At 60.1% G+C, this 24898-nt stretch overlaps 3 protein-coding genes across 12 annotated transcripts in view; 1 reads left to right on the plus strand and 2 right to left on the minus strand.

The window, feature by feature from the left end:
• PITPNM2 (phosphatidylinositol transfer protein membrane associated 2) overlaps positions 1–11406 on the plus strand; it is a 107770-nt gene extending 96364 nt beyond the window's left edge. For 3 of the 6 annotated variants that reach the window (XM_037051945.1, XM_037051947.1, XM_037051946.1), the window contains 13 exons: positions 376–554; positions 2772–2942; positions 3301–3456; positions 4409–4573; positions 5259–5402; positions 6208–6356; positions 6639–6755; positions 7101–7217; positions 7315–7463; positions 7550–7699; positions 8063–8246; positions 8340–8468; positions 8588–11406. In XM_037051945.1, coding sequence (XP_036907840.1) covers positions 376–554; positions 2772–2942; positions 3301–3456; positions 4409–4573; positions 5259–5402; positions 6208–6356; positions 6639–6755; positions 7101–7217; positions 7315–7463; positions 7550–7699; positions 8063–8246; positions 8340–8468; positions 8588–8911 — 2134 coding nt within the window. In that variant the 3' untranslated portion in view covers positions 8912–11406. The remainder of the gene's footprint in view (positions 1–375; positions 555–2771; positions 2943–3300; positions 3457–4408; positions 4574–5258; positions 5403–6207; positions 6357–6638; positions 6756–7100; positions 7218–7314; positions 7464–7549; positions 7700–8062; positions 8247–8339; positions 8469–8587) is intronic. The other 3 variants (XM_037051948.1, XM_037051949.1, XM_037051950.1) reach the window with 3 other exon arrangements.
• A 486-nt stretch (positions 11407–11892) lies between these two features.
• On the minus strand, positions 11893–14271 carry ARL6IP4 (ARF like GTPase 6 interacting protein 4). Of its 4 annotated transcripts, none has more exons than XM_037051957.1 (6): positions 14103–14271; positions 13566–13736; positions 12853–13155; positions 12643–12760; positions 12237–12306; positions 11893–12161 (listed from the first exon to the last, which is right to left on the minus strand). In XM_037051957.1, the coding sequence occupies exons 2-6, from the start codon at positions 13723–13725 to the stop codon at positions 12105–12107; spliced, it is 708 nt and encodes a 235-aa protein (XP_036907852.1). In that variant the 5' UTR covers positions 13726–13736; positions 14103–14271; the 3' UTR covers positions 11893–12104. The 4 variants fall into 4 exon arrangements, with proteins under 4 accessions (XP_036907852.1, XP_036907853.1, XP_036907851.1 ...); XM_037051958.1 differs by having other exon boundaries at positions 12853–13131; positions 14103–14265; XM_037051956.1 differs by having other exon boundaries at positions 13566–13740; positions 14141–14187.
• A 646-nt stretch (positions 14272–14917) lies between these two features.
• OGFOD2 (2-oxoglutarate and iron dependent oxygenase domain containing 2) lies at positions 14918–19896 on the minus strand. Of its 2 annotated transcripts, XM_037051952.1 has the most exons (9): positions 19578–19896; positions 19071–19127; positions 18266–18379; positions 18073–18172; positions 16558–16685; positions 16080–16337; positions 15761–16006; positions 15192–15274; positions 14918–15041 (listed from the first exon to the last, which is right to left on the minus strand). In XM_037051952.1, exons 1-8 carry the CDS (start codon positions 19707–19709, stop codon positions 15227–15229), a joined length of 1083 nt encoding a protein of 360 aa, XP_036907847.1. In that variant the 5' UTR covers positions 19710–19896; the 3' UTR covers positions 14918–15041; positions 15192–15226. The 2 variants fall into 2 exon arrangements, with proteins under 2 accessions (XP_036907847.1, XP_036907849.1); XM_037051954.1 differs by having other exon boundaries at positions 14918–16006; positions 19578–19894.
• Between the last annotated feature and the right edge of the window lie 5002 nt (positions 19897–24898).

The raw sequence follows: 24898 nt of genomic DNA on the forward strand, positions 1-24898 counted from the left end.
TGCAGGCCCTCAGGCCTACGCTGGGCCCACAGCTCTTCCACCACGAGAAAGTGGTTTGCAAGGGAACCGCTGTGGCCTTGTCTGTGCCGAGGGCCACCTTAAAGCACAGGGAATAGACTGTAGGGGGCGGAACTGATCAGGGACAGCACAGGCCCTATCAGGGCTGTCCCAAAGCCATTGGGCTCCTAGAGAGGTTGGGACCCTCGGTCCCCAGAGGGGCCCCAGCAGGCCCTGGGCAGCTGCTCCCACCTGAAAGGCCATTTGGGGGTCCAGCCTCTCTGGGCCTGATGACCCCTGAGAGGCCTCCTTCCGGAGCTGAGGGCAGGCCAGCCCCGAGGAGGGCCGTGGGGTGACCTGGCGCGCCCGTCTTTGCAGCCTCCACGCGAGCGTGCTGAGGAGCGATCTCTGCTCCCGCCGACCCAGCAGCTCCGCCATGCTGGACAGCGCAGGGTCCCTGGGCAGGTTCGACTTTGAAATCGCCGACCTCTTCCTCTTTGGGTGCCCCCTGGGGCTGGTCCTGGCCTTGAGGAAGACTGTCATCCCCACCCTGGATGGTGAGAGCCCTGGACCCCTGTCACGAGTCCCAAATCCCTTCCTGCCTCAGCCTGTTTTGTCCTCCACACTAGGGGCCCCTCCCTCTCCCTTGCTCCTGCTGCCGCAGCCCTGTCTCTGGCTCCTGTCCCCCAACATCTGCTGTTTCATTTCATCTCCGAGGCACCTTGGGAAGCCAAAACCCAGAGAGGATAGGGACCCTTTCAGGGTCAGATGGGGATAGACCCCATCTCTCAGACCCAAGGTCTTCCCAAAGGGAAGAAAAAGGAAGCCAGTCACCTCCAAAGCCTTTCAGCCCCAGAGGTGCCAGAGCCTGGCTGTTCCAGGGACCCTCCTCATAGTCTACACAGAGAGCCGAGACACACGGGCTGAGCAGCCTGTCAGAGTGGTCCCTGCTGGGTGCCCCCAGGATCGGCCAGGGCGGCCCTGCCATCCCCACCCCGCAGGGCCCATGTTATGTCCCCAGGTTACGGAGGGGGACACTAAGGCTCAGAGGGGTTTAGACACTTGCTCAGGAGCCGGTAGACAGGGCCTTATGTACAAGTACAGGAAGACAGGGACCAGGATGTCACGTTAAAAAGAACGGGGCGCAACTGCGTGTGATGATACGAGTGACCCCAGCGCTTTGTGCATGAGATGGAAAAAAAAGCAAAGTTCGGAAAGTATAGCACATATTCCCATTCATGTGTGTGTTTTAAAAGTGAGACTCACTCTATTTTTGACAGTTCATATGGGCTCCCCTGCCATCCAAAGAAGTAATTACCATTCATGTATAGGGGAATTTTTTGAGCCCCTGCAGGCCCCCAAAATAACCCACCAAATCATACCAAATATGCCTCATTCTGTCCGTCTTTATAATACGGGTAGCATCCTCATTCTGTCCGTCTTTATAATACGGGTAACATCCTTAAGAGCTCTCTCAGGCTTTTCTGATAGCGTCACAGCTGCCGAAATAAATGTCAATAGAGCACAGACGCTCACAGGCAGAGCTCAGTGCTCCAGCGGCTGGACATCGAGGTGCTGAGTGTGGTTTCGGGAAGAAGCTTGGCGGGGCCAGGACGCTGCCTCTACCACCGCTTACACAGAATAAACGCTGAGCACTGATTTCGCTTTTCTTTTTTTAGATTTTTATTTATTTATTCATCTTTAGAAGGGAAGGGAAGGAGAGAAGAAGAGAAACATGTATGGTTGCCTCTCATGGGTCTCCTGCTGGGAACTGGCCTGCCACCCGGGCATATGCCCTGACTGGGAATCGAACCGAGATCCTCTAGGTTCACACGCCCGCACTCAATCCACTGAGCTGCACCAGCCGGGGCTTAATGTCACTTTTCTTTGTAAAAGCTAAAGTGCTCCTTAAATTTGTTTTAGTTAGCGGGGATAGGTACAGGCAGTCCCCCACTTCTGTGCGACTTGCAACTTTTCAACTTTACGAGGGTGCAAAAGCAAGACGCATTCTGTAGAAACTGCACTGCCAATTTTGAATTCTGATCTTTTCCCCAGGCTAGCGGTATGTGCTATACAATACTCTCTCATGAGGCCGGGCATTATAAACCAGGCTTTGTAAAGATGAGTTTGTCCAACCGTAGGCCGGTGTAAGTGTTCTGGGCATGAGCAGAGTGGGCTAGGCGCCGCTCTGGTGCTCCGTAGCTAACATTGTATCGAATGCATTTTCGACTTAATATTTTAAACTTTACAGTGGCTTTATTGGGACCTAAGCTCATCGTAAGTCGAAGCGCATCTATTAGTAGGGGTCTTTCGTAAAAAGCAAACTGGCAGAACGTGACCTTTTGAAAAGCGGGGGATACCTGTCTTACTTTCACGTGAAGTGGCTGGAATAGCCGGCAGCCCATTCTGACCGCGGAGGAGACCTTTCCAACCCCGACAGGCGGGCTCCACCTGCTCCGCTGCGCACGCGGGAGAGCCTCTTAAAGCTGCACGTGGGGCTCCAGCCGCGGGACTCGGAGGCGGAAGGCAGCCTTCCATTTGCCTTTTATCATATACTCGTGTACTTTGAAAAAGTTTTTTTTATACCACATTCATTATAACTTTTAATTAAAAAAAAGAAAAGAACGGTTAATACTGGGGCATTGGCTCCATCAGCTCCCAACCCAAATTGATAGAGACACACTTCCGGGCTCTGTGTACCCGCCCCGCAGCGCCCCGCCCCCTGGGCGGAGCTAGCTGCGGCCTCCGAGACTCCGCCCCCTCCCCGCCCCCAGTTTTCCAGCTGCGGCCAGCCTGCCAGCAAGTCTACAACCTGTTCCACCCCGCGGACCCGTCGGCCTCGCGCCTGGAGCCTCTGCTGGAACGGCGATTCCACGCCCTGCCGCCTTTGAGCATCCCCCGCTACCAGCGCTACCCGCTGGGCGACGGCTGCTCCACGCTACTGGGTGAGAGCCCGCGCGCCGCACCAGGGGACCAGGCTACCTCCCCGGTGCCCACGGGGGCAGAGCTGAGGACCCAGGGAGCCCCGTGCTGGGCCCCCTGGTGCCCCATCAGATATGGGGGCGCAGGATGGGAGGCCGCAGAGTATCCCCCGAGCAGGGAGGCAGCGTGAGGGCTGTCCGAAGTCCCTTCTCGGTCCTCGCGGAGAACAGCCCCATCCCGCCCCCCCCAGCGTGTGTCCCAGTGTCTCGTCATGTCCTGGTCCTCGAAGAGCCCGAGTGCCTTGTGTTGGAGCGTGTCCGGACGGTCCACACGAGTGTCTGTTCTTGTCCTCTCTGTTCTCTCCCCGCCTGCCTTCTTCAGTCGAGACCGTGCAGAGAAACCCCGAGCTGGTCCTGGAGGGCGGCCCCCTGGCCCCTCTCCCTCCCGGGGATGGCTTCCTGGAAACCAGTATCCCAGTTCCCGCGCTCACCTGGCAAGATGGGCCCAGCCCCAGCCCCAGCCCGGGCTGTGCTGAGTGTGTGTAAACCCTCTGCTCATGGTGGTACCTGCTTCACAGGCTACGCACTGGTCCCCAGGGACCTCTCCTCTCCTCCAACCCCCTCCCGACTCCCACCCCGTGCTTCTGGCGCGTAGGAGTTCATGGGATGAAGTGGTGAGCAAGGGAGACCAGGCAGGATCCACCCTGGGGAGCAGGTCCTGGCGCCTCCTCTCTACGCACCGGGGCTGAGCCAGGAGAGGACCCAAAGCAAAGGGAACCCCTGAGCCCCGAGAGGGGAGCAGATATCCAGGGTCCCCTAGCAAAGGTGCTGGTCCACCATGAGGCTGGCAGGGGCCTCCAGGAGATGGGGTGAGGCCCTGAGCCCACGGGACTCCCCTGTTCCCCCAGGAGAAGCCTCAGTCCTGGTGAGGGCTTCCGTCTCCAGGTCCCACCTCCTTCCCTCCCTGAGGAGGCCCAGGCGCCCCCGCACCCCATCCCGATATGGGTCATATAGCTGAGCCCTGCCCTGCCTTGGTCAGTGTGGCTGGGAAGGTGGTGAGGGACACATGTGAGGCCTCAGTGTAGGGCATCCCTGGGAAGCCGCCTTAGGTCCTTTTTGTCGGGGCCTCTTAAGTCCCCCTGTCACGGGCTGTGGGTGAGAAGGGGGCCCCCACGGGGATGTGGGGCCGGCCGCCTGCCTCCCCACCTTCTGTGTCTGTGTTGGTCCTCTGTCCACCCTGCCCCACCCTCCTTTCTCCCAGCCTTGGCTCTTTGCCCTGCACTCTCAACCCCGACGCGCTTGGGCCCATCCTCACAGCTGGCCCTGCTCATCTGCAGCGGGGCATGTCAGCCATGCCTGGCCCAGTCGCCACTCGGGACCCCCAGCCCAGGCGCATGCTGGACCCTTCTGCCCACACTGCTCAGGGGCTGGGGGGCTGGGTGAGGTGGGGCCTCTCTTACCCCAGGTCTCTGGTCCCTGTCCACCTGCAGCGGAGGCACTCCAGACCCATAACACGGTCTTCCAAGAGCACACGGTGCCCTCCTCTCCTGGTGCAGCCCCCGCCACCCGAGGTTTCCGCCGGGCCAGTGAGATCAGCATCGCTAGCCAGGTGTCCGGCATGGCTGAGAGTTACACGGCCTCCAGCATCGCCCAGAGTGAGTGCCTGTCCTGTCCTCCCAGCACCCTCCCCTCTGTCCTGCAGGGGGCAGTGTGCCCCGCCAGGGAACAGTCAGAAATGCCTGGACACAGCAGGGGACAGGGCACAACTTGCATCCGATGATGGGGAGAGACCGAGACTGGGGAGGCTGCCCAACAGCTCGCAGTGCCCAGGACGCCCCCGCAGTGGAGAGCGATCCAACCCCAGGCGTCTACAGAAGCCTCTGGAGGGAAGGAGTGTTAGAAGGGGTGGCCCCTTCTAACACTAAGAAGTGGGGACAGGGTGCTCCCTAAGAGAGAAGGGGGGGGCTGTTTTTGGACAAGGGCTTGGTTGGGTGGCTGAGGGCGTCAGAGAGGGGAGGTCTCACTGTGGCCACCAGTCCTTCCTGCCACCCCAGCGGACAGAGGACACGGTGGCCCTCGCTCTGTGGCTTCTTCCCATCTCAGAAGGTGCTCTGCAGCTGGGCAGAGTCCGGGTCACCCCTTCTCAGTCCCCCACGTCAGCCCCAGCCCACTGCCCCTGTCCGCATGACCAGTTATCAGGCTGCCCACAGAGCTGGGCAAAGGCTGGTGTGGTGGCCCCTGTGAGGAAGCCCAGGGGCCCGGTGGTCTTGCCAGCGTCCGTCTGTCCATCCTGGCCTGCTGTGGCAGCACTGAGGCCTTTCCCTTGTTCTTGATTCTCAGAGGCCCCATCTGCGCTCAGCCACACCCCCAGCGTCAGGCGCCTGTCCCTGCTCGCCCTGCCCTCCCCACCCCCCTTCACCCCGGGCCCCCGCCCCCAGGCCAAGCGGGCGAGCCCCCACCTCCCCGACTTGGACGTTGGAGAAGGTACCAGGCATCCGGTGGCCTCCACCCACACTTGTCTCCTCCTCTCACTGGGCTCACTCCGTTTCCAGGCCCTGCTCACGGCCGGGTCCTGCTCACCTGCCCTGCTGAGGCCTCACCGGGAACTAGGCTGGGCTGGGCGCACACATCAGGGAGGAGGCGAGAGCAGCTGGAGTTGGGAGGGATCCACGGGGCTGGAATGAGGGGTGGGGCACCGAGGGTTGTGAGTCAGGCGGGCTGCTGGCGGAGGGCAGGAGGCAACCTTTACTGGGATTTCTGGGCATCTCCTGCCTGTGGCCCCCGGAAGGGCACTTGACAGGCCTCACCTCTCTGGCTGGTGTGGTTGCCCTGACCCGGGGGGGGGGGGGACCCAGATTCACAGGCAGGCCTGCCCGACCTCACCAGGCCCCCAGGCGCTGAGGGGGATGGTAGGCCTTGCCTTGGGGTCCGCAGCCTTGAGGCCAGGGGGTAAATCAGGGGCCCAGAGGGGTGCAGGAGAGGACAGCAGTGGGGTCCAGGGTAGGGTCACCAAGATCAAGGACAGGACTGGGGACAGTGACAGCGAGTCCCGCCCCCACGAGGGCCTTCTTTTCCTCTCTCCTCCAAACCCACCTCCTCACCCGCTGGCCTGCCACTGGTGCTCCACTCTGCCTGCACGTTCCCGTCACCCAGCCTGGCAAAGGGACTGTCGCTTTGGCTGCCGCCCCGTCCCTGGTTGGACAAGGGTCTCGTTTTGGGGGTGAGCCCAGCCCGAGGGGCCAGGTGACCCCCTGGGGTCCAGCCCAGTCACAGCCACTCCTCCTGGCAGTTGCTGCGAAGTGGTGGGGCCAGAAGCGGATCGACTACGCCCTGTACTGCCCGGACGCCCTGACCGCCTTCCCCACGGTGGCCCTGCCACACCTCTTCCACGCCAGCTACTGGGAGTCGACGGACGTGGTGTCCTTCCTGCTGAGACAGGTGCGGGCTCCCACCACAGGCCCCGTTCCCCAGACCCCGCCCCCTGGCTCCACTGGGCAAGAGCGAGCAGGATGGAGGAACTCGTGGAGGAAGCTGAGATGGGGCGAATGCAGTCATGGGACAGATGTGAATTGGGGGGCCCCAGAGGGTGGGTTGACTAGTGCCCCCCAAACCCTCACAGCTTCCTAGTTTCAGCTCCAAGAGCGCCGGCCACTGCCTCCGAGACCTGGGGGCTCCTGCTGGAGCCTGCCCCACGGCCTAACCTTGCCCGCCTCCCCCCAGGTCATGCGGCACGACAGTTCCAGCATCTTGGAACTCGACGGCAAGGAGGTCTCGGTGTTCACCCCCTCGAAGCCCAGAGAGAAGTGGCAGCGCAAGAGAACCCACGTGAAGCTGCGGGTGAGGGGTTCCCTGGGTGCCTGGGGCCCGTGCCTGTCATCCTGTGGAGTCCTCAGGGAAGCCCCTTGTTACGGATGAGATGACTGAGTCACAAGCTGTCCTACTTAACCCTCCGTCTGTGACACTGGGGCTCTTGCCCCATTTACGAACAGGGAAAGACAGCAAGGCTCCCGAACTTCCCCAAGGCCATGTGGCTCAGTGGATGAGCTGCACTTGAACATGGGCTTTCTGGCCTTAAGCCCAGCTCACCCCACAGGCCCACAGGAGGCTTGAGCAGAGCCCCAGAGACCCTGGCCACCCCTTCATCCACCACCGTGACTCAGCCTCACCCCCTGGTCTTTTCAGAACGTGACGGCGAACCATCGGATCAACGACGCGGTGGCCAACGAGGATGGCCCGCAGGTCCTGACGGGCCGGTTCATGTATGGGCCCCTGGACATGGTCACCCTGACAGGGGAGAAGGTACGGACATGGGAAAGGTACTCCCCTTCCTCTGGCTGGGGAGTGCGGTGGGAGGCCAGGGACACGGCCCGCGCATGACCGGCCTGCCCGGGTCCAGGTGGACGTGCACATCATGACCCAGCCGCCCTCCGGCGACTGGCTGTACGTGGACACGCTGGTGACCAACAGCAGCGGGCGCGTCTCCTACGCCATCCCTGAGACGCACCGCCTGGGCGTGGGCGTCTACCCCGTCAAGATGGTGGTCAGGTACACCCCTCCCCAGGTGGGCAGTGGCAGGCCGGGGGTGGGGGAGGGGCTCTGGCGGGGTCTGATGACCTGCTCCCTGTGCCCAGGGGAGACCACACCTTTGCCGACAGCTACATCACCGTGCTGCCCAAGGGCACGGAGTTCGTGGTCTTCAGCATCGATGGCTCCTTTGCCGCCAGCGTGTCCATCATGGGCAGCGACCCCAAAGTGCGGGCTGGAGCTGTGGACGTGGTGCGGTGAGTGGGCCTGGTTGCCTCTCATGCGCCCCCTAGTGGGGACCTGGCCCACAACCCAGGAACGTACCCTGACTGGGAATCGAGCCAGAGACCCTTTGGTTGGAAGGCCGGCGCTCAGTCCACTGAGCCACACCAGCCAGGGTCCATTTGACCTCTTGATGTTGGTGCTTCAGTCCCTCACCTGGGAAGTGGGGTCCTCACGAGACCAGGGCCCCCACCACTGCTGCCGCCACCACTGTTGAAGCCTGCTCAGAGATGGCCTCTTCGGTGGCCCAAGTTGGGGCTGGCCAGGCGGGAAGACAGGGCAGTCCAAGAGGGGGACGGGGCGGCCATGGGACACCCAGGCCTGCCCCTCGCCCCCAGGCACTGGCAGGACCTGGGCTACCTCATCATCTACGTGACGGGCCGGCCCGACATGCAGAAGCAGCGAGTGGTGGCGTGGCTGGCCCAGCACAACTTCCCCCACGGCGTGGTGTCCTTCTGTGACGGCCTGGTGCACGACCCACTGCGGCACAAGGCCAACTTCCTGAAGCTGCTCATCTCCGAGGTGGGTCCTGGGCGAAGGAACCACTGGGTGGGGTGGGGTGGGGTGGGAAGGGCCGTGCCTCAGCCCCTCTGCCCACACTGGTCTCGCCCGCAGCTGCATCTGCGCGCCCACGCAGCATACGGCTCCACCAAGGACGTGGCGGTCTACAGCTCCATCAACCTGCCCCCCATGCAGATCTACATCGTGGGCCGGCCCACCAAGAAGCTTCAGCAGCAGTGCCAGGTGAGCAGGCAGACCTTGGCGGGCAGGTGGCACAGGCGGGTGGCCGGGAGGGCCTGGGCCTGTGACAGCCGTCCTCCTCGCTGCCCCCCCCCCCCCCCCCCCCCCCCCCCCCCCCGCAGTTCATCACGGACGGCTACGCGGCCCACCTGGCCCAGCTCAAGTACAACCACCGGGCGCGGCCGGCCCGCAACACAGCCACCCGCATGGCCCTGCGCAAGGGCAGCTTCGGCCTGCCCGGACAGAGTGACTTCCTGCGCTCTCGGAACCACCTGCTCCGCACCATCTCGGCCCAGCCCAGCGGGCCCGGCCTCAGGCACGAGCGGACGCAGAGCCAGCCGGATGGCGAGCAGCGCGGCCAGCGCAGCATGAGCATGGCAGCTGGCTGTTGGGGCCGCACCATGGCTGGCAGGCTGGAGCCAGGGGCAGCCACGGGCCCCAAGTAGGGCGCCCTGGGTAAGGTGCTGTGGTCTCCATGGTGCTAGGCCAGGCAGCCAGCTCACCGGGAGGCCTGGCCTGGGCACACGCCATCGGCTGGGAACAAGCTCATCCCATGGCCCAGCAGAGGACACTGGCTGTGCCGCACACAGCCCTCCTGGCCCTGCCTCACGTCCAAGGGTCTCGAGGACTTCTAGCTTGTCGTTGAAGCTGGCGGGACAACCAGCCCCAGGACGACAGAGGGGCCGGGAACCCCCATGGGGACGGGCCTGAAAGGTCCTCACAGACAGCTGCCCCGCGCTGACCTTGCAGCATCCTCCTGTCAGGCCTGGGCCCAGCCTGCCGCCTCCTGGCCACTAGCTTGACACCTGTACCCCCTCACTTGGTAGCAGCTCCGGAAGGGGACAGCCTGCTTCTTGTGAACTCAATTTACTCAACCCTCCAACCTCACTGGTTTTGCACTGATTTTTGAGAGCGGAAACCTGTGACCCTCGCCCGCGGCCGCAGACCATTCACACGCATGAAAGGCGGCCCCTGCCGATCCAGGACCCACCACCCAGAGCCTCGGCGCAGCCCTGTGCGCGCAGGGGAGGAAGGCCGTACCTCGTTTCTGCAGCTCCGCCCCACTGTGGCCCCCCAGACCCCTGCCCACCTGGAGCCCAGTGAGGCCGTGGGCCTGGCATCCTCTCTGGCTCTGGGAACAGCCCAGGCGGTGAGGCGGTTGAAGACCAGAGCCGGCTCCCGAGGAGCCCTGCTGGGGCCTGCAGGGCCCAGCCACCTTCCGCCCCGCCTGCCACTCATCATGGCCCCACGCCTCGGGCCCCCCCCCCCCCCGTGTTTCTACTCCTTTCTACTTCTCCGATCTGATTTCTATGAGGTTTTTTTACAATGAGCAATCCTTGGCTGCTTCCTTTTCTTAACTCTTTCAGCACCAAGCGCAGCCCCTGCCCGTGGCAGTCACCCAGCACTGTGACGAGTCCAGCCAGGTCCTGGGTCCTGGCCTCCCGCCCATGCAGTGGGCTGTGGGCCCCCGCCTCACCCGGCCCGTTGATCCCGCTGAACTTCTCTGGGGCGGGTGGGGCACACACTCCAGTTTTTTTAAATGCCGACTCCGTTCTGATGCCAAGTCTGAGAAGCCACAGCTCCTGTTGTTGGCTTAAGGGCAGGCGGTCACGGCTCCCAGTCCAACCCGGCCAGGACCAAGCTGTCCAGGTCACTAGGTCTGCGTGTCTGCCCTCCCTCCCGAGCCAACTCCGATCAGCTGCACTGCTCCGCTCCTGGTGGCCCCTCTGCTGCTGTGGGCGGGGAGCCTGTCTGCAATCGGCCAGGAGAAGCTGCTGCCGCCTTGGACACGGCCTCGGGACCCCTGGGCTGGGGTGGGGGTGGGGGTTGCCGACCGATGCTCACATTTTCCCATGTGTAGATATGTACAGCCGAAGGGTCGTGTAAATGTTCTGCAAAAGTGGGTCTATACAGAGTGAAAGCTATTTATTTTGTGCAGAGAAAAACGTCTGGAGGGATGGGACCTTCAGGGCTTATTCATATTTAAGACGTAGCTTTTTGTTGTATTAGGCGTCGTGTATAAAGCAACGGTTATTTTGCGGACTGAGTTTTAACGTAACCATTGCAGTGACAGTACCCGACCCTCCGCTCCCCAGCGGGAAACCGCCCGGCGACAATCTTGGCCCCACCAGGGGCTAGTGCCTCCGCCTCCCTCGGCCCCCCCCACCCCGCCCAGCCACCGCCTGGACAACTAGCCATCAGAGGAGCCACCTGGGAGAGTCTCGGGCCCGCCTGCAATAAAGGCCAAGGCTCTCTGGCCAGGGGAGGCATGTGGGCAGCAGGCTGGGCCTCTCCTAGTAGGCGGCCGCCCCACGGCTCTGTGCCCCCCGCCCTCCTGCCCAGCCGCCGGCCACGTCAAGGACAACAGCAATAGTCCCCTGGGCCCCCCAGCGGCCCTTAGCCATAGACAGGGAGACGGCGGCCCACCCTCCCCGCTGATGTCTCCGTTGCGTCCGGGTCTGCTTCCTGCCTCCCTTCGGACCCCTGTTGGCACAGTCTCCCCCTGAGGAAGCGCTGGTGTTTCAGAGCCTGAGAGGGAGGCAGAGTCCTTTCAAAAGACCAAAAATGTTTACAGGGTCGGGTGCTGAGCTGCAGGGCTCAGGCCTGGCCAGTCACTACCAAAGGGTGCGGCGGGCCTTGCCGCTGCCACCCCACCTGGGCCTGTCAGAGTAGAAGCCTTAGTCCCCCCCACCCCCCACGTGGCCGCCTGCCTTTCGTTCCCACAGAGGGATTCAGCAGAGACCCCACACCCTGCCCGCCCGCCTGCCCGCCACGTCGCTCTCCATGTCGGCCCCTCCTGTCTGGCCATCTCTCCGGGCTATGTGTGAACAGTGTCCCGACTCGCCCCACCTGCCCTTGCTGTCCCTGCCCCTCGGGCCTGAGTGTGCTCTGTACACAGCGTCACTGTCTGTCACATGAATTAAAGAAGCAGGAAGGCTTCCTTCTGTGTCTCATTACTGCACCAGCGGCCAGAGCAGCGGGCGAGGGCCCGTCCCGTCCAGCTGAACCTCGGGTACCACCAGTGGACTCAGGAGGGCCTCGCGGTGGGCTGGCCCCATCCGGCCCCTTCCTGAGCATGAACTAGGCTCATCCTCACACCCACGCACTGACCTGGGAGCTCCCAGTCTCTGCTTCACAGAGAACACGGTAAGCTGGGCCGGGACTCCCTCCTGGGCCACTGGGCCCCACACCTGGGCCCTCAGCTGCTGTCACCTCTGGGTGGGACCCAGTAAGGGCAGCAGTCTCCCTCCAAGCCTGGGGAGCTGGGTTGAAGAGCTGGGTGAGGTGGTTCCAGGCAGGCCGACCTGAGGATGAGTACACGACCACCAGGGCCCACCCCAGTTTCCCCAGAAACCCCTGCAGCCCTTGTCTGTCCCCTGGAGGTCCAGCAGTGGCCTCCCCACCTCAGCACAAAAAGGAACAGAAGTCTCGAACCAGGGAACGTTTAATGTCTGGGAAGCTGTGCACTTTCAGAAGAATTGATTAGGACAGTCGCCCTGGTCCCCCTCCCCCGGCACCTGAGAGGTGGCAGCCAGAGGCCAGTCCGCCAGAGACAAACGGCACCCATCTGGCTTCCTGCTGCCTCCCTGGTGGGCCACCACCAATGTCCGCAGACCTCAGGGCAGCAGGGCAGGGCCCTCAGGGCAGCAGCCCCGTCCGCATCTGGAAGGCCAGGCCGTCCCCTCGGGTGGCTTGCTGGCAAGAGAGCACAGAGGAGGGGCCTGTCACAAACAGCTGTGGGTGGGCACTAGGCCGAAAGGCAACACCCACCTTGTTGATCTCCCTGTGTCGTTCCTTGGTTACAATTTCCTCCAAGACCTCGCCATCTCCCTTGATGAGCCTGGGGGAGGAGGGGCATGGGCTGAGCCTCCAACACTGGAGCCACAGAACCACATCCGCCCAGCAGAGGGATGCCAGGCCTCAGGCCCCATCCCACCCTGTCTCCCACCCTTGGGTCAGGGTTAAAGATTCCAGGTAGGCTCCACCGCCAGACCAGCCAGCAGTGGCTCTTTGATGGCCCTCCTAAAGGCCCTTCCAGCCCCTGAAACTGCTTGCTTCAGGCCATGGGGAGGAAAGGCCTCAGAAGCCTCATGGCACCAGAGTTCTTTTCTCCCAGCCTTCGGCCTTCTTCTGAGAAGGCCTGGGGGGGGGGGCGCTTCCACCAAGCACTTCGTACCTGGTGCGCCCCGTCTCGGGATCCACCACCTTGCGGATGACACTCTGCCGTGCGTCCCACTCCTCCTTAGTCATGGGCTTCATGGCCTGGATGCGCGACTTCTGCTCATCTGTCAGGACTGGAAGGAGAGAGGGCAGGGAGGTGGCGGATGGATCTCGGGGAGTGAGGGCAGGTGGACCCACCCCATCCTGCACCCCAGCAGCAGGGTACCTGGGCCATCCTCCTCCTCCCCGCCGGATCTGTGCCACTGGTCCAGTGAGGGGCCCAGCAGAGCCTCAGGCTGCTGCCCCTTCATCTTCTCCTTGCCTTTCTTCTTCAGCTTCTTCTTCCTTTTCTTCTTCTTTCTCTTCTTGTCCTTGTGCTTCCGCTTCTTCTGCCCATCGCTAGAGGAAGAGGAGGAGGACGAGGAGGAAGAGGAGCTAGAAGAACTGGAAGAGGAGGAGGAGGAGCTGGACCGTGGTCTCCTCCGAGCCTTGTGTTTGCTTCTCTCTGTGATGCAGGGAGAAGGTGAGGCTGGAAGGCCAGGAGGGGGAAAAGTAAACCTTTGTCCTCTTGCTCTGGCCCGGGAAGGCTCAAGCCTAACAGAGGGATGAGACCTGGAAGGGATCAGCACTCTCTGGAGAGGCACCTTCTAGGCTCCACGCAGTCACTGGCCGGGAGCAGGGCGGCCAAACCCCGCAGCTCAGGCGCAGCTGCACAAAAAGCACGATTAGGCATGGATCCCATTAAGAGACCCATGCTGAATGGGCAGCCCAGCCCCTGGATTCTGGGTCTCAATCCAGACATCCACGTTGTACTCTCTGCACCCCTCTGACTACTGCTCACTGCAATTTTCGCACAACCGTTCCCAGGAAGCCCGCGCAGCTGCCTGCAGCTTCCCCACCAAGTTCCAGCGCTCCGCTCCCATCCCCCCTGGTCCTCACCCTCTGCCCCAGAGGTGGTGCTGGTCTTGCGGCCTTGAGATCTAGAAGCCGAACAGCTCTTCCGGGCGTCCTTACTGCTCTTTTTCCTTCTCTTTTCTGACCCTCGCCCCCGGGACCGGCTGCGGCTCCTCGAGCGCTTGCGAGAGCCGGAATGAGCCATAGCGCCGCGGACTGGAGACAGGGAGACGCGCTGAAAATCAAGTTTTCAGGGCAGGCCCGAGGGCTGGGCTCCAAGGTCCTGGAGGGCCCACTACCCCCACTCCATACCCCGGAGCAGGGATATGATAAACTCCGCGACAATATCAAGACTCTAAAACACTCCCCAACTCCGGGCACTGCAGCTCCTCCACTGCGGCCCCTTTAAGGACTCGCCCCCGCCGGGAGGCTCCGCGCCTGCGCAAGCGGCCGCGGAGCCCCTAGGAGCCGCCGCGACCCTTCCCTCACCTGCCAGGTGGGTCCTGAATCCTTTTTCACGCGCTCCTACCCTCCACCCCCAAGCCCTCCATCTGAAAGAAGGTCCCCAAGCTGCTCTGTTCCCCTTTAAACTGCCCCGCGGGTCCCGCTCCGCACCCCTTCCTTCACGTGAGGAAGCGGCTGCAAGGTGACTTCCGGCCCGGGGCGGTGCTCCGACAGGCCGTCCGGCTGCGATGCGGGGCGCTGCCGCCTTTGGTTCTGAAGCCCCACGTTCCGTCTCTGGGGCGGCTGGGAAAACGGTGTCTGGCTCACCCACTTCCCTTTAAGAGACCAGCTCTGGAGATCCAGGTTCCACCTCCAGCCGGTGCGTGTTCGCGCCGGCGCCCACTGCTCCCGGCCCAGGGACGTGCTCTCCAGCCTGGCTCCAGTCCCCGAGCTCGCAGGCCCTTTGCTGCAGCTGTGCCCTCTTCCAAGATTGTCCTTACAGTGCGCCCGCAGCACCCCGTCTCCCTCACGTCCCAGCGGAGGCGACCCTACTGCTCGCCGCTCCCCAACCTCGGTTATCTGCAGACCTTGTCCAATCCATTTGGCCGTGAGCTCCCTTTTCAACGCCCCCAATCAGTAATACGGACTCCACCGACTCAAATGTTCATAAGGGGCAGAGAGATCGTGGCAGTGAACGAGGGAGGCCTCCCAGGAGCGGGTGCACCGCAGGTCCGCTTAGAATGGGGCAGCTGAGACTGCGCTCCAGCTGGTGTCTGCAGTGTGGGATGGCGCCTGGTGTCTCCCAGCGTTCCCACGGAAGCCGGAACTCCCAGTTCAACATGGAAATCCCTGGCTTTCAAATGTGCCACCCAGTGTGTGCAGCTGCACTCCTTGCCCAACTGGGGGCCACCAAGTTGCAGACTCTTCAATAATGACAGCAGCAAACTCAGGCAGATGTTCTAAAGCCCTTTATAAACTCTACATCATCTGGCTCTCACAACGGTGATAGGACACAGGCACTTTCCTGACGAGGAAACGAAGGCACAGAGTTCAAGTGGTTTGCCCACAGTCACGGAGCTGGAAGTGGCAGAATCAGAATCTGCACCCAGGCGGTCTGGCTCCAGGGTCCCTGCTCTTAACCCCTCCGCAGTAGCCCCGCAACACCACCTGCGAGATGTACCTGGTGGCTAACCCACCCACATCCCCCTTACAGCCTGGGACACTCACCCCTGGTGGTGATGTCTGATGCCAACAGCTCACAGCTATACATTTCTCTGGAAGATTCCCTTGGCCACTGAGAGCCATTTGTCCTGGAGATGGATGTTTGGGAAGTTTCTCTCTCTCTCTCTCTCTCTCTCTCTCACACACACACACACACACACACACACGCCCTCTCCTGACACAGCCCGCTGCTAGTGACTTGTGCGAGGGGCAAAGGGGTGGACTCATGCTCCAGAGCTGCCACGGGCCCAGCCTAAGTGCTGACGCCATCTGAACCCACGTCTTGGCCCAGCTCCTTCCTGCCCTGTCCTGCATCCCAGATACCCTTCCCTTGGGGGTGTTACCTTGATGACCAGGAATCCCCTTCTCAGGCTCTGCTTCTAACAACCCCGGCCTAAGCCAGCCCGCCTGCTGAAAGAGTGACCCAAAGCCTGCCTGTCCTTTCAAACCAAGACATGCTGAGGGCTGCGGGGAGTTTATTTCTACCCTGCCTGACCCGATGTGGCAGCACCCTCTGCTGTCATGCTACCCCCACCCCCCACAGGTCCCAACCAGGCTCAAGTCAGTGCACACACATCCACGGTGGCAGGCTCCTCTCGGGTGAAGCCATCCCCGAAGCCTTCGTCGTCCACCAGGTCGGGCTTGCGGCAGCACATGGGGCAGAGGCGGTTGCGCACAGCAGAGGCCCGGAGCCAGACGACGAGGTTCCATCGTTCGCCAGTGCCCAGGGGCCGGGCCCCGTGCAGCTGGCCACCCCGGTGCAGGATGCCCCAGCCCACAGCGTGCTCCACCTCCAGGGGCTTGGCCAGAGCTGAAGGCGCCTGCAGACAGTGGGGCTTAGGCCTGGGCACTCCTGACTCTCCAGACCCTGCCCGGCAAGTCACACACACTAACCTGGAAGAGGCCCCCAAAGTATAGGGCGCCCCCGGTGAAGGCCTTGCCCAGGGCCACATTGATGGTCAGCTCGGCATTATCATAGTGGCAGCCCAACTCTCGGTCCTGGCCCGGCGCATACTTGACCACGAAGGCTCTGTGGCTGTCCAGCCAGCCCCCACCACAGTCAGGGTACAGCAGGGCCATCAGCGGCTGCAGGAAACGCTCCCGCAGCGGCGTCACCAGCGGCTCATCCAGGCCCAGCTCATGTAGCAGCACCTGGGAGGAGGGTCCTGGGTCAGCAGTGAGGCTGGTGGGGCCTCACCCTGGGTCCCTGGAGTGTCCCTCGACTTGTTTAACTTCATGAACCTTCCGCGATTTCGTCTTACAGAGAGACTGAGGCATGGGGAAGGCCACACCCTGGGCCACAGCGCTGCAGGTGAGTCCCCCAGACCCAGAAGCCCCACCTCCTCAGCCCGGAGGGCAGAGCCTCACCCACCCCATAGTTGTTCATGGTGTTGGGTCGCCCCTTGGGCAGGTCCGACTGCTCGAAGTGCTCCAGCTCCTCCAGAAGGGCCTGGCAGAATGGCGCCGTGAACACCGGCAGCCGGTAGACCCGCTTCTCCTCTGCGGAGCAAGGGACAGCCCGTCAGCTGGGCGCTCGGGGTGGGTTTCAACCCCCGTGAGATGTGTCAGCCTGGGCAGGTCTCTGCCCTTCCCCACTCCCAGTTTCCTCTTCTGAACAATGGGGAGAACTCGGGAACCCCCCTCTCGGGGCTGTTAATGGCAATTAAACGATGCTCTGTGTGTGTGTACTCAGCAGGGGACATTTATTCTTGGGTCACCCCTCGTCCCAGGAGCCTCTCATCCTGCCTCCACGGTGACCACAAGTCTGGTGTCCAGATGTGAGTCCGATGAGGCCCTGAGGTGGGGAAGGGGTTGTTAGCCGAAGGACACCCGGCAGGCCAGCTGCAGAGCCACACCTGGACCACAGAGCCGGCCTCAGGCTCTCTCTGCACCCCTCTCCCCAGTGAGCCACCAGTCTGCACCCCAACTCAGATGTTTCTTGGGGTTTCTCCCCCCCGGGAATGCTGAGAGGGGCTATTCTTTCTTGCCAGGCCTTGGCGGGGAGAGGCCTGACTCAGAATGGAAATCGGGACATTTCTTGGCAGACACACCAACGCCCCAGGGGGCTGGGGCGATTTGGTCAACTCCCCAGCACCCTGGCTCCTTTCAGACAGCCTCCCTGCAAGTTCAGTTACTCAGGAGTAGATGGTCCTCTGCCTTGCCCCTTGGGGCATTCATTCCACTTCCCATCCATCCCGGGTCCCCAACAGGGTGCAAGCTCCTGGAGTGCAGTGGCCTTTACATCTGTCCCCACAAGTGTCCCCCAGGCCCAGGGTAGCAGAAGTCATAAGATGAGGAGACACTCTGTACACTTACTACCCTCCAAGCCCTTCACGTGCATCCTCTCACTTAGTCATCACAGCACCTTTGGAGGTGGGTGTACTGTCAGTTCCATTTCCCAAACGAGGAAACCAAGGCAGGCAGATTAGGGAACTTGCAAGGCTCCCTGGCCTGGGACTCATGCTGGCCTTAGCCAGCGGGAATCCCAGGCAGTACAGCCGGGATGTTGGCATTTGTCGTCCCTGGGAGCCCAGGCTCAGGGCCACAGGGGCTTTCTGGCAGCCCCTCCCACGGCTCCATGTCCTAGCAGCTTCAAGAAACTTCACTCTTGCCCACTCCTCAGGCCTAGGGACAGATTTGCTCCCCTCCGGTGCTGGTCCTGTTGGGGTCCTTCACCCCAGCCCACACCCGTCTCAGCTGTACTTCCTTTAAGCCCTATGGTCGCCCCAGTGGGCTCATGCCTGACACAGGCACTGGGTAACTGTGTCTTGGGTGAGTCAGTCAGTGAGTCCAGCTGCCCCGACCCTGTGCCTTCCTGCTCCTGCTGGTTGGGTTTTTGGAGTCTCCCAACCCCTCGTCCTGCCAGGTCACAGGGCCAAGACCTCACCTGACACTGTCTCCAACTGCTGCAGCAGGCCCTCAAGGTTTGCACCGGGCAGTGTGCTGTACTCAGCTGCAGCCAGAAACTCGGGGGCCAGTGCCACATCCTGGGGGCAAAACACACACCCACTGTGGGGCAGGCAACCCCCTGCCCCAGCCAGGGTGCCACCTCCTCCTGGTAACCTGCCCCTGCCTGGTACCTGCAGTGGGCTGTAGAGCTCAGGCCGCACCGGGTGGTAGGAGCTGGCGATGAGGGCTTTCCTGGCAGCCGACTCCTGCCCCAGCCGCTGCCGCCGCTGCACCTCCTGCTCAAGCTGGGATGGCACAGCACCTGCTTACCAGGACAGGCCTCCCATTCCCTCGAGGCCATTGTACAGATGAGGAACCTGAGGCTGAGGAAGGCCAGAGCAGGCACAGGCCAGAAGCCAAGTCTCTCCATGCTTCTGGCTCTGGCAGGGTTGATCCTAGGTGCCAAGCTGCTAGCTGAAAGGGACTCCTTCCAAAGGGGCCCAGCCCACTCTGGGGCGCACCAGCCTCAGCCAGGCTGGGATGAGGGCCCCTCAGGTGCAAGTCGGGGTAGCTTCCACCACTAACCCTCTAGGGAGGGAGGGGCGGGGCACAGGGAGCATCCCTGGTGCCACGGAGAGAGGGTCAGGAGCAGGACGGCTGAGAGCCTGGGAGGTGGGACCTCAGCCCCAGCTCCTGGGAAACCTGGAGCAAGTGAGAGCAACAGATCGACTCCCCTCTTTGAGTCCATTTTTCCCTCTCAAGGACATGTATCTCAAGGGAAGTAGACAGCATTTCCCTTTTTCCCAGTGCCAGGCCTCTGGTCAGTACCAGGCGGCGAGTGGGCACAGGAAAGGGGAAAGGAGGGTTTAGGAGCCCTTCAATGCACCGGGCCTGGCAGGCCTGAGACTGGGAGACGCCCTCAAACTGCTGACACACCTAAAAAGGAAGGTCGAGGCTGGGAGTGGAGGGGAGTGGAGGGGTGTGGAGGGGTGTTACCTCTTCTAACAGCTGCTGGAAGTCCTTGGGGCTGACGCAGCCTCGGCTGCGCAGGATCTGGGGGCAGAAAGGTCAGTGAGCATGACTGTGTGACTCTGAGCACTTAACATCTATCTCTAAGCCACCCTTTCCTCGCCTACGACGGAGGTGAGAGCCCGGACCTCACAGGGTCCTCGAGAGGATGAAATGCGATAAGCGCTCGGCCCAGAGCAGGGCTCGCAGCTGCTCTGCCAACACCGAGCCAGGCCCTGCCGTGAGCACTGCGCATACACGTCGGTGCACCCCTTCCTCACGACAGCCTCACGAAGGAGGTGCTGTTATCCCCCGTTTTCGGGGAGACAACGGAGGCACCGAGAGGCGGAGCCATTCTTGTTGTCAGACCTGAGCACGCGGGCGAAGCAAAGGACCTGAGGATAAAGGTCCCTCCTCCGCCAGCCTTCCCGTCCTGTTCTCTGGGGTCAATTATGGGGTCAAGTTATTTTCACACAGTCGATAGAGGCCATTTACCGGGCCGTAGTCACGGCGCAGCTCCTCCTCGCCCCGGAAACGCACGTGCAGCCCGTAGCGCGCCAAGTACAAATTCTCGGAGCAGAAGCAGGCGCAGCGACAGAAGCGCTTCGAGGCACCGGCCGTCGCCATGGTGAAGAGGCAGGACCTGGCCAGTTCCCGTAGGAGCACTTCCGGGTACGCCCTCCGAGGGGGTGTGACCCCAGCGCCTGAGGGTCCATTCTAAGTTCCCAGGCGCAGAAAGGAACGAAGACTACGGCCCAGAGAAACAGCCTGAGGTGCAAAAAGATGATCCGGGCCGGGAGTGGAGGTGGAGGGGGGGTGGCTGCTCGTTTCGCCCTACAGTGTCCCCATCCACGAAGTGGGGCTTACCCGCTCCACTTTCCAGATAGGTGAACTGAGTCACATCTTCACAGGACGTGGAGGAGCAGGGACTCGGAACCCAAGACCTTTGGCTGCACGTGCGTTTTTCTGCTCGGAGCTTTTGCAGAACCAGCCGACCGCGCAAGGACAGTTAAAGGCGCTCTGGGCTTCTATCTCGCTTCCTCCAAATGCGGCGAACCGCCCAGTTCTGTGCGTCTGAGCTTGGGTTTATCATTTTCCCCGGATCCCTGCGCCCCCTCTCGCACAGTCTCAGGTTTCTCCGCGGGTTGCCCCAGTGTCTCCCGAAAATGCTCCGTCTGTCGTGACTTCCGGCGACTCTCCCGAAGTTTTCAGGTGTGTGTGTGGGGAGTAACAGGGCGTGGTCTGCCCGCGGCTACATTCCGCACAAGCAGACGAGTGGTATTTCTTATAGAGCCTGCGTCCCAACCTCGGGGAGACCCCTCACCGCACACACGGGGACCCCATTGTGGTCGGTACACACCCGCACACATTCCACAGAGTTGCACACTCACGCACACCCTCACACCTACTCAGTACACTCACATCCCGCACGCACCTGCTCACGCTCACAACCTTTCTTCTGTGTGTCAGCCTGAGCTGCAAGGCCCACCCGTTGCTCTCACTGAAGCCCCAGGGCCCCGAAGGGACATGGGAGACGTTCACACCCCGGGACGCGGTGCGGGGCCGTCCTCCCCAGCGGTCTCCGTCAGCACGTTTGGGTTCCGGGGCTCCAGCCAGCATGGTGTCCCTGCCCTTCCCCAGCAGTGTGCGGAAAGGGCCCCTGCTCTCTAGGCAAAGCCTACACCAACAGCCTGCGTGGTTTTCACACGTGGTTTTCACCTTCCTGAATGTGCACGTGGACGTGTGTTTTCAGTGACAGACAAGGTCCCTGCCCTTCTGAATGTCTCAATCAAATGAGGGGAGACAGGAGCAAGGAAACAATTATGGGGTCAAGTTATTTTCACACAGTCGTAAGGGCTAAGAGACCAAGTGGGTGGTGATGGGATGGGGGGCCAGTGCCTGGGGGTGGCCTTTTAAGACAGGTGGCCAGGGCGGACCTCGGGAGAGTGACATTTCAGCTGAGCCCTGACTGCTCCAGCCCTTGGCCTGGCAGGCAAGGGCTGCTGGCAGGGGAGCAGAAAGTAAGGTCATTTAACATCGGCGGTGGGCGGGGCGGTGGGCGGAGCCTACACAGCAAAGGTTATGAGAGGTCGAGTTGTAGGGAACCGGGCCAGAGTGGTATTGTAGCGGCATCAGCCGGAGTAGGAGGCCACGGCTAATACTTTGGACTTTATCCTCCACGCAAAGGGAAGCTGTTTAATCCTCACAGCAAACCCTAAGAGGAACTATCCCCATTTCACAGAGGTGGAAACTGAGGCTCAGAGAGGCCCCATGACCCACCCAAGGTTACGGGATTTGTAGGGGGTAGAGTCCGGAACAGAACTCAAACCTGACTCTGCAGGGTTGTTTGTAAAGGTGCAGCCCCGTCCCCCACTGAAACATAAAATCAAGGTCACTGGGCCATGGGAACCCTGGGCCCAGCCCAGAGCTGGCTGAGAAGGTGTGTAAAGTTTCACGGGCATCTCGATTGCCCAGCGATAGCGAAGGGCCCGGCTCATCGAGGACGGGATGCATTTCCCCAGCGCGATGTCCAGCGTTCCCCCGACGGCCTTTGACACCCCACAGGCCTAGGGCAGCCCGCTGCCTCAGCCTCCCACACTCTGTCAGGTTTCTCCCTTTCACAGCCCTTTGCTCGTCAGCTTAGACTGGCTCTCCCCGTGGCCCCCCAGCCTCTTCAGTGTCCCCACCCCACCCCTCCCCAGCCTGGGCTCAGTCACCAAAGAGTACTGACTAATATTAACAGTAAGAGTAATATTAACAGTAAGCACCAAATCAATGTGACTCTGCAGCAGCAATAACGTACTTTTAATAACTACATGATGCATTTCTACTATCTCCATTTTACAGATGAGGAAACTGAGGCTCAGTGAAATGCAGGGGGACCTGGCTAGGGTCGTAAACCTAATGAGAATTAGAACACCCATCTTGTGTGGGTCCAGAGTGGTGTGTGTGCACATGCACATGTGTGTGCGTGTGTGTGTGTTTATACATGTGTGTAGCACTTTTTAAAAATGAACGTGGAGCCCCTATATAAAAAGGGTACAAATCATAAGTGTGCTGTTCATGTGGTGAATTTTCAGGAACTAGACACCAAAATCCAAAGCAGAACATTCCAGCTTCACAGAAACTCTCCCCTTATGTCCCCTCATCTCGGTCACTACCCATCTCCCAAGGGTTTCAAGAGCAAAGATCTGTTCTTGAATTTGCTACAAATAAAAATGGTATCACAGCATATCATTATTTTGCATACTGCTCCTTTCACTCAGCATTACGTCGTTGAGATTCATCTGCGGTGTGTGTAGCAGCAGTCGGTTCTTTTTCACGGCTGCATAGTATTCTCCGGGGCCCATTTCCCCCCATTCACCAAGCCAACTGACCGTCCGTGGGCAAGTGCATTGTTTCGGTTTGGAGACGTCCTGAATGCAGCTGCTGTGAGCTTTCTTTTTTTCCCCATTGCAGTAAAACTTACCATTTTAACCATTTTAATAGCCTTCTTCAGAGCAGTTTTAGGTTCACAGCAGGATGGAGCTGAAAGCACAGAGATTTTTCATATACTTCCTGCTCCCTGCCACATACAGAGCCTCCCCCACTACCAACTTCCTGTACCAGACTGGGACACACGTTACAGTCAATTAAGTCACATTGACACCTCATTATTACTCCAAGCCCATAATGTACATTCTCGTTCAGTCTTGGCGTTGGGTGGTCTATGGTTTTGACAATGTGTAGTGATGTGCGTCCCCCACTGCAGTACCACACAGAGTGATGTCACCGCCCCCAAAATCCTCTGTGCTCCACCTATTCATCCCCCCCGCCCCCGCCTCCCAGCCCCCAGTCACCACTGATGCAGCCTTTTCAGGCTGGCTCCTTTCACTTGGCAGATAAGCACGAGAGGTTCTTCCATGTCTTTTAAGCACCGAGTAATATGCCGTCGTCTGGATGGATCGCAGTTTATTTATCCATTCACCTGACGGACATCTCGGTTGCTCCCAGGTTTTGGCGATTATGAGTAAAGCTGCTATCCAAATATCTATGGCAAGGTTTTTCTGTGGACACACGTCTCAACTCGTTTAGGTAAATACCAAAGAGCGTGATCACTGCATCCTCTGGGAAGAGTATGCTTAGTTTTTTAAGAAGCTGCCAAACTGTCTTTCTGGAGTAGCAGTGCCATTCTGCACTCCCCACCAGCAGCGACGGGGGCTTCCTGCCGCCCCACGCCCTCAGCGGCACGTGGTGGGTCGCGGCCATCCTGTGGGGCACATGGTGGCAACTCATTGCTGGTTTAATGACGTGTGATGATGTGTGAGGTTGAGCACCTTGTCATAGGCTTATTTGCCATGTGTCTGTTTTCTTTGTTGAGGTGTCTGTTTAGGTCTTTTGCCTCTTTTAAAAACAATGATTTATTTATTTATTTATTTATTTTTATTGTTGAGTTTTAAGAGTTCTTTGCACATTTTTGCTAACAGTCCTCATTTCAGACAGATCTTTTGCAATTGTTTTCTCCCAGTCTGCGGCTTGTCTTCTCATTCTCCCAACAGCATCTTTTAACGGAGCAGAAGTTTTTAATTTCACTGAGGTCCAGCTCATCAAGTCTTTCTCTCATGGATCGTGCCCTTGGTGTCATGTCTAAAGAATCGTCTCCGTACTCAAGAAAATTTAGGTTTTTCTCTTGTGTTATTTCCTAGCAGTTTCATAGTTTCGTGTTTTACATTTTAGGTCTACGATCCATAAGAACTGTGTCTAGCTTCTTCTTCTTCTTCTTCTTTTTTTTTTTTGCACGTGAGTGTTCAGTTTTTCCAGCAGCGTTTGTTGGAAAGGACTGTCTTTGCTCTGTCGTACTGCCTTCAGCCCTCTGTCAAAGGTCAGCTGACCCTGTGGTTATGGGTTTATTACTGGGCCCTTTATTCTGTTCTATCGATCCATCTGTGTTTTGGGTCGACACCGCACCGTGGGGTTTACTATAACTTTACAGGCAGCCCTGCAGTGGGGAGGCGAGACTCCCCACTGTCCGTGTTTCTCTGTCGGTGTTTCTCTCCTTCACCATCGTGCTGGCTGTCTTCACACAGCAAGACCGACAGAGCCCGGATGTGGGCGGACCCAGCGCTGCGTCCCTGGGACTTGTGGTTAGTCCGTCCCAGGATGGGCCCTTCGGGTACAACCATATATTTGCTTTTGCATTTACACAAACAGGAACCTCCTTCAACTTCATTCTGTCCCTTGTTTCTACTCAGTGCATTTAGAAGGTCAAGGTCATCCCATGCCTTTATGTGGCTTTGAGCACAGCTGGGGGCGTAGCGTGTTCCTATGAGTAGAGCTCTCTGCTGGTCCGGCCAGTTCCCTGTGGAAGGGCCTGGAAGTTCCTTTGCCTGGAATGTCCCTGCCCCAGACCTCTGTCCTCACCCGCCACCTTTCTCAGAGGGCCCTTTCATGGCCCCACACAGTTTGACTCCCTTCACAGCACCTCCCAGAACCAGAGACTGTCCTGTGTATTTTACTTGCTGATTTGCTGTCCCCACTTCCAGAAGGGTGGGAGTTTTCTGCCTTTTTCCCGCACAGCGGCATTCCAGGCGCCCAGCACCCAGCAGTCACTCGGTCATGGTGCTGCCTGCCCTCTCTGCTCTACTTTTCTCCATAAAATGCTTCTTTTCCAACATATATAATTGGCTTATTTACTAGCTGTATCACCGGCGTCCCTCATCACAATGTCAGTTCCAGAAGGGCAGAAATCTTGCTTCCTCGTTATCTCGAATTCCTAAAACGGTGCAGGACACATAGTAGGTGCTAGATATGTATATGCTGGGTGGCTGGATGGACGA

The sequence above is a fragment of the Sturnira hondurensis genome, unplaced genomic scaffold (genome assembly GCF_014824575.4).
Source record: "Sturnira hondurensis isolate 20B ecotype Veracruz unplaced genomic scaffold, ASM1482457v3 Scaffold0007406, whole genome shotgun sequence".
Lineage (NCBI taxonomy): Eukaryota > Metazoa > Chordata > Mammalia > Chiroptera > Phyllostomidae > Sturnira > Sturnira hondurensis.